We start from the raw sequence: 8,056 nt of genomic DNA on the forward strand, positions 1-8,056 counted from the left end.
CTGCAGTAAGACTTTAAAGAGGGTAAAATTTCTTCACTCCTTACCAGTTATTGCAAGCATTGTTGGCAGCCATCAAATTGATTCTGTTTAGTTATTAGGTCTAGGATTTAGGCCAGGTTGGTTTGGGTAGCTTCTTCCTTTAATAATAGAATTATCATTTATAAAATAGGTTCTATATTTTCTATTTAATCAGATAATCTCAGTCTGATTAGACTAAAGGTTGATGATCTGAAAATGTTTGTATGCTTAAAAGACAACAGAAGGGAACAGATACTTTTTCATTGTTCTGTACTTGTTTACCACTGAAGGCTTCAATGCAGAAGGAGTCAGGAAACCTGAGTCCATGTTATGTTAATACCACGACCACAACCATTTTATTATGTCAAAACTGTTCCTTAAAACATAATGCAAAAACTTTATGCAACTTTTGCAAACCCTAAACTGAGAACACAACTCATGGTGTCACCTGCGTTAGTTATGCAAATAAAAACTTGAGCGCAGATCAAAGGGACACTGAAGCAGCCAGTCCTGATCAGTAAACCCCATTTGCAGGGAAACCAAAGAAATCCTGCACAATGCCGGCGCTTTGAGCTACAAAACAAATACTGATTGTGGTGATGTGTCTGGGATTGCAGTTTGTGTACATAACAGCGAATGTTGTGTACACATTTGCTGCTACTTTGAAACAAAGCGAAACTTATGTCAAAGATTTTAGAAAAAAACAAAATTGTTGTTTTCTTTTTGGGGGCATAGAATCTTCATTTGGCAACACTTGGAAACTGCGAGTACAAAGTTGTGTGCAAAACGCTATAATTATAAAATCACCACAATATTTGCAACTACAGAAGGATGACAAATTAAAGGAAGATATTACATTGAGAGAGTCTGATGAAGGCTCAGAACAAAACTGATGCTGATGTAAAGCTCTGACAAAAAGAGAGACACGTCTTCCAGAACGAATCCCTCCCCCCCGTTTAAGTAAAGAGAGGGAACCAATTGATCGGGTGAACATGATACGAGTCATATTTATAAAGGCTTTTTTTTTGTTTAACTTACGTTTAAATCAGTTATCTCAATTATTGAGATAAGAAAGGATTAAATAAAATAATTTGCTTTGTGGAAGCTGTGATCTTTCCAGCAGAGACTTTTTCCAGGAATCAAAAAGGAGAACCCAGCCCTGCTAAGGAGGAAGTTTTCTCTACAGACTACCCTGACCTTTTTGGGTAGATACTTTCTGATTGGTCAAATATTCCATGCGTTTTAATTTGGCCTTTCTGTTTGTCATCTCATCTTATTTTCCATCACAACTTCTGTTAACGTCCGGTTGTGCTGGGGGAGTACTGATTGCAAACAACACTGAAACTCAGTGAATCATGCAGCTTCAATCAGCTGAGGTCACATTGCATCCCCGGTTTCCTGGAAATACGAAGGAAACAGCTCGATGTTGATGGACTTTGTAGCAGCACTGTACGGTGGCTGTATAAAAACCGCCTGGTTTTGTTACTTTTAAGCTGCCGAACAGAAGCAGATGCAACACTTCACCAGCACACTGTTGAAGAGGAGTAGCACGTCAGCAGACTTGTTCATTTCTTATCTACCATGTATCTCAGTGAAAAGTTGAAAGTTCCTGATCGTTGTTAAAAAAGTATCTCAAACTGTACTTTTTTCCTGTAATTTGTCACCTGTCTGCAATTGACAGGAAGAGAAAACACATGAAGGCACACACCCAAAAGTCCCTGAGCGCTAAGTCACATGGGAGAAGAATATGACCTCCACTGGACTCTGACTGAGCGCCCAACACGTTAAACTTTCTGCCACTGCTGGGTGGAGGGAGATCTGATCTGTGTCCCTGCGAAGAAGACCTGGTAGCGATCCTTCCACATGATGAAGGCCCCAGCGACACAGACCAGAGCCTGGGCAAGGTTCAGCAGGATCTGGAGCAGGAAGTAAAAGATGAGCGTGCCAGTTATCGTCTCGCAGTCGCTAGCCCCCTTGTAGTCAAAGGTGCGGGCTATCGGGTCACTCTGATCCAGCACACACACGCAGTCGTCTCCTTCCTGCTGGCAGATGAAGCTGCTGGCCTGAGCGTGGTGATGTCCAGCAAACGCCACGACCAGCAGTGAGATGACCAGGCCAGTGGTGCACAGGAGAAAGTACAGGAGCTGGATGGGGGGGAGCATAGAAATACTGTGAGAAAAACAGTGTCACCCAAAGAAGTGGCTGTGGTCGTACGAAGAGTTTGGGACTGAAATGTTTGATCATATAAACTTTGCAGCCAATTGTGAAGCAGCTTGTGAAGCAAGTCCTCCATTAATTAAACATTAATGACAGGGTTTGGTCATGTTTTTATTGAATCAGTTTGGTCTTTTCCTGTAGATTGATGGTTTGGTCATTTTTCTCTGAAAGAAAGAAATTCCTTAAATCACACAGTTAAATGGTTTTCAGAGCGAGAACCTCTTCTGTATACAGCATCCATTTACTGTACATTAACGGGTAAAATGTCATGTTGTAAAGTCTGAAAACCTAAGAAATAAAACCTCGCATGTCGCTGCTGTCACAGACTAAAACAGGAAAAACACTACCATATATGGATAATATGTTAGCGCCAATTACAGCACTGTGTATCTCTCACTACAATCGCAGAAGGTCACAAATGACCGTTTAATGGGAATGTGTCTAATGAGGATGTGTTTGCTTATTGGTGACAGAAAAAAAAACATAGCCCAGCAAGCCCATACTGTTACAAACATCATTTATGCAGGAAAGGTGGGAGAAATCTGTAGAAGCAAACAGGGAGGGCTGATTTCTTTTAACCTAACAGTGTATAGGAAACCCTTTAAACAGAGGATTAAAACACCAAACCTGAGGGATGAAGGTACAACAGAGTTTATGCCTCCATTGGGACATATTATTCAGGCAGGGAGTGAACAGCCAGACCATTGAGAATGACAAAGTTAATCAAGTAAAAAAACAGTTCTTACTTTATACAACATGTGTCCTGTATTAGTACAACCCATCTGCAGATTTCCAGGATGACATTAAAGAAGCATAAACATTCTCTCTAAATCAATTTCCATTTGTATTTAGCCACAAGAATTAATTCCCGCTGTTTGTTTCTCTGTGTCTGGGCCAATAAAGGGAGACAGAGTTTAACGGCAGCTGCAGTATGACACTATATCACTATTTCAACTCGTTTCCATTCACCGCATCTGTAGAATCAGTTGGAAGTAGCTTTTAGATATAATATATATGTAGGTTCAAGTGGGAAAATCGCCTGTGGATGGGCTTGAGTGACATGACAGCCGACATCCCGGGAATAACATTTTAAGAGCTGCAGTGCTGTTAAACTCTCATGAGTAAAACAGATTATGTGGAGAACATTCAAACATAAAAGACGACTGCATTGCTCACTATGATAAAGTAAAAAAATGAAAAATTACACAATTACCAGGAGAAACAAGCATCAGCTTGTTTTCACAGACCGGCATGTCTGTGAAACATGCCGGTCAGAACTGAAGCAGAAATGACGTCTATCTGAATGCAGCCAGAGTATTGTTTCATAATTTTTGAATTTTTTTTTTTTACATTTTGCCTTTAATATTTCCTCCTCTGGGTAAATTAAACATTCACTTTATGTATTTAAGTACAAGTTGGTGGCTTTGTTGCTACTACATTAATTTTGGCTTTCCATAGGGAGTACCATCAGTGGAAACTTTCGGTAGCACTGTCAGCTATTGTCTTGTTCAAAACTGTTACACTTTTTAGAGCAATTTTCTCTCTCCTCTTTTTTTTTTCTTTTTACAACTACAACATAATTATGCATATTAGTCAAGTATAATGACTGCTGGGTTCATTTTGCAAAATGGCTCTTTTGCAGGCAGAGTGTCAACTCTCCTCATTCCAAGGATATTTTTCTAGTCTCCAAGTTAAGGATGGTACAACAAACAAGCTTTGTGCTGCTGTGAATGAGTGAAACTGCAGCAGGTTTTACAAATGGTGATGCCCTGATCATAATTCATCAATTTTAACAGCTATATTTGTTTCAAATACTATAAACATCTTTTTGACTAACATATTTTCTCGTAATATTCCGGGTAGCTTGTTATTGACATGTGCATTGTGTTCAGTTTGGTGTTGTTGTTTTTTTATGTTTGATTGTTTCAGGATTAGAAATAAAGCAACCTGAACCAGTGTGGTTTTATATGGTGCGCATATAATCTGCCTTTTGCTCAAGCTTGTTGTCTCATGATCACCCCAGAGTGCCAAAACCGTGGCTTAGAAACAGATTCTGGCTCAGCGCCTGCTGAAAAATTCAGCTCAAAGAGATTACCCACAATACTGCAGGGCGAGGTCTGACCCTCAGCCCAGCTTTTAGCACAGAGGAGTCGCGACACAACGCCAGCCACCGTTAATGGATGTCCCGTGTCAGTATTCTGACCTGCAGAGATTGTCTAAAAATACATCTGTAAAATGTGACGGAGGCTTTGCTCGATCTCAATAACACTAAACCTTTCGTCTTAATCCGTCACTTATATAACAGGAGCCCTCACTCCCCAGCACGTTTCAGCCTCTGTTCGGGTATTATGCAAGTGATGAATAAAGATTTTGTTTGTGAAAGTGTTTATGTTAATTTTCCAATAGCACATACAGGTTTGAGTGGACAAGCTGCATGAATGTGACTCTGTGTGAATAAGCGTTCACATCCCTTAAACTTTATCCAGTTTATTAGACAGACAGACGGGAAGTTACTTACGACTGTAAAGTGGAGGGGAAATAAAATAAGGGATGGATTTCTAACATTTCTAACAGAAAATGCCATGCCTTGAAAATTTGAAAAGTGTGGTGTGCCTGTTCAGTCTAACCTGTCTAAAATGAGAATAAAGGGAGGCCATTAATCTTAGTATGAATCCAGATGTTCTCTAAAAATCCCAGAGGTTTGCTAAAGAACATTAGAAAACAAAACTGCATCAGAATGAACACAGCAGATAGGTTATGGATAACACTGTGGGAGAAGAAAGCACATTTTTTAAAGCAGTAATGATAATTTGCAGTTTGCCACGCAGGCAACACTGAAAACATGTGGAAGAGGTCAGGTGACACTACAATTCAGCTTTTATGACCTGCATGTGAAATCCTGTGTGGAAAACTAGCACTACCATCACACATACATGATACTCTATCAAGCTACCAAAGGCCATTAACACTATTAAACACGGAAGAGACACTATCATGCTGTGTAGATGCTTTTCTTCTCGTTAGACAGGTAAGCTGGTCTTATCAGGTTCTCATTTGTCAAAGTATTTAAATACAGACACTATTTCTCCCCGCTTTTCAATGATGCATTTCTTCATGTCTTTCTATCACACTAAATCCTGTTAATATGTTGTAGTTTTTGTTTGCAATCTGAAAAAACGTGAAAGGAGGCTATGGATACTTTTGCGAGGCAGTGCATGCATTAAGTGCATTTAAACAGTGCGTCAACAAGCTCTGTGTGTAACTTCATCAAACAAACATGAACTGAAACCAGAAAACGGGGACGGTGCACACTGAGTTCTTTGTTGGATCGACTCATTTCTGCATGTTTGACCTCTGCCAAGAACAACTGAAGTGAATAAGCAAGCTGCTTGAAAAGCTATAAATTCTTAAGCAAGAATGGAGATGATGAAGCTGCCGGAGTAAACAGCATCAATAAATTACAGCACATTTGTTTCAAAGGCCGGAGAAAGCTGCTCTGGTGTTCACATGATTACCAGTGGAACGTTTTGTTGAGGGTACAACATTGGTTCTGAACAATAAATAGCGACAAGACACATTCATGTCCTGCAGAAGTATTTTGTTTGTCTGGATCCTGACAGGTAGATCTCTCATTGCGGGACCTTTCTGCATGCCACTCTCTGCTTTACAACATGTATAAAGAATGCAAATTAGGTTTGATCCTCACGCTTTGAGTGATTAAGACCAAATTTGTACATTTGTGCTGAAGAGCTTTGCATCATCTTTACATCCTTGCAGTATTTACATATTTCAGCATGTTGTACACCAGGGACACCGACAGACACAGAAAAATTAAAGCGATCCCACTTCTTTGGAAAAACAGCAGTGGACTGATTTTAATTGCTTAGAAATTCCAGCTGCATGCATTGCGTGGCTAATTAAGCTGTACAATCAAGTCGAATTAACCAAAGTGCTCCTCTACTCATAGGAATCCATGTGGAGCACTTTCATACAGGAATGCAGTTACAATCTTTTCTCTCTAGCAGCCTGTGTGAGCGGGTAAAAAAAAAAAAAAAAGTTCTCTGCACAGATCAGCCGCCTAAAATAACAAAGAAAACACCTGATTGGACCCTTTTTTTCTGAATTTGACATCCACCAGAGCTGCTCCTTTTTTTTGTGCAAATTTTACTGAAATTCTTATAGGTGGACTGAAAACTCACCTTAACAATAAACTGTGTAGAAGATCTCTCGTCTGGCTGGTAGGTGATGCAGTAGAGGAAGAACCCAACAATAGAAACCAAGCAAAGCTGAAACGATAAGGACATTATTTAAAATCTATTAATCAGATTCAGAAAACATCAAGAAAATACTTGCTTTGGAGCAATAAAATAGGAGTGGTTAACCCATTTCGACAATGTCACAGCCTTTAATATGTTACTTTACTTGCCATTATATATTGCACTGTAGGCGCAGAAAAAAAAACAAAAATTTGGTCTTATTTGTCTCTAAATATTGTATGATTCAGCAGTAACCAGCTCTCTGATTTCATTACTTTGCTTTTCTCCTCTCCTCTCTCTGAGACACACACGCACACACACACACGCACACACACACATGCATACAGACTCACACTCTATCTCCTAAGCGCAATTGGAGTCTTGTGACCAACGTGCAGCATCTTATTTGAATGTTTTTCCCAGGTTCTTAAGCACCCAGGATACTCTGGAAAGTTCTTGATGACCTCAATGTTTTTCACTCGGCTGAATCTCGTGAGGATCTAACTCGGGATGTTGGTGTCGAGGGATGTTTTCCAGAGCCGATGGCATCTGTGATAGGCTGAATTACAGGACCAAATGGGAAAAACATGTTTGTGTGACCTGAGGCCTTATGTAAACTGTATCTGTTAAAACACTTTAAACTTTTTCACATTTCGTCACAGTACATCTGCAGACTTTGATGTGTTTCATGGGATCATATATAATAAATCCAAACAAAGCAGCACCATAACATAACTTAAAAAAAAAATCCTACTGCAGAAGACACCAGCAGTAAGGTTGAAATGCAAAAAGAAAAACTTGGAAGATTTTTGGCTTGAGTTTGGGTTACTTTCCAAGATGAGTCTCAACTCTCCCAGCTGAAGAAGGAGAAACTGAATATAAATTTTTTCTCATATATTTTCAAGTGGATTTAAGCTTGGACATTGACCATTGACTGGTCATTGTAACACATCTATATCTAGATCATGGCATTGCAACTCTAGCTGTATGCGAATGGCTGTTCTACTGGAAGGTGAACCTTCAACCCAGTCTCAAGTCTTTTACATTATCTTCCCATCGACTTTGAACAGCTACCCAGTATAAACTGAAGAAAACCCTCTCAGATTCTTTTACCTGAGTTGTGGCTATGTGCAGCTCCTTCAGAGCTACCTTTGACCTCCTGGTTGCATCTCTGATTAATTTACTCATGATGGACTGAGCTGAGCTGAGCTATGTTCAAAGTTTGAGCTATTGTTTTATAACCTAACTGCTTCAGGCTTCTCCACAGCTTTATCTTTGATGCTGTGTGTTCACTGATGTCCTTTGACAAAGCTCTTAGGTAGCTTTTCAAGGCCTTTGGTTGCAATTTATTTAGTGGTATCTGAGTGAAGGGAGCTGAACACAAGATACATGGAACACTTTTCAGGTTTTCTCATTTTTATGCACAAACAATTTTTGAAAATTGTGTGTTGTTTTCCTTCCATGTCCCTCTTGTGCTATTCACACACACACACACACACACACACACACACACACACACACACACACACACACACACACACACACACACACACACACACACACAC

The 8,056-nt window shown here is 39.8% G+C and overlaps 1 protein-coding gene across 1 annotated transcript in view; it reads right to left on the minus strand.

Annotated features, from left to right (window-relative positions):
• Window positions 1-274: 274 nt before the first annotated feature.
• sspn (sarcospan (Kras oncogene-associated gene)) overlaps window positions 275-8,056 on the minus strand; it is a 9,127-nt gene continuing 1,345 nt past the window's right edge. Inside the window, exons 2-3 of the mRNA XM_008411469.2 lie at window positions 6,435-6,521; window positions 275-2,162 (exon numbers count right to left, since the gene is read on the minus strand). Coding sequence (XP_008409691.1) covers window positions 1,803-2,162; window positions 6,435-6,521 — 447 coding nt within the window. The 3' untranslated portion in view covers window positions 275-1,802. The remainder of the gene's footprint in view (window positions 2,163-6,434; window positions 6,522-8,056) is intronic.

Source organism: Poecilia reticulata, linkage group LG6, assembly GCF_000633615.1.
Source record: "Poecilia reticulata strain Guanapo linkage group LG6, Guppy_female_1.0+MT, whole genome shotgun sequence".
Classification (NCBI taxonomy): domain Eukaryota; kingdom Metazoa; phylum Chordata; class Actinopteri; order Cyprinodontiformes; family Poeciliidae; genus Poecilia; species Poecilia reticulata.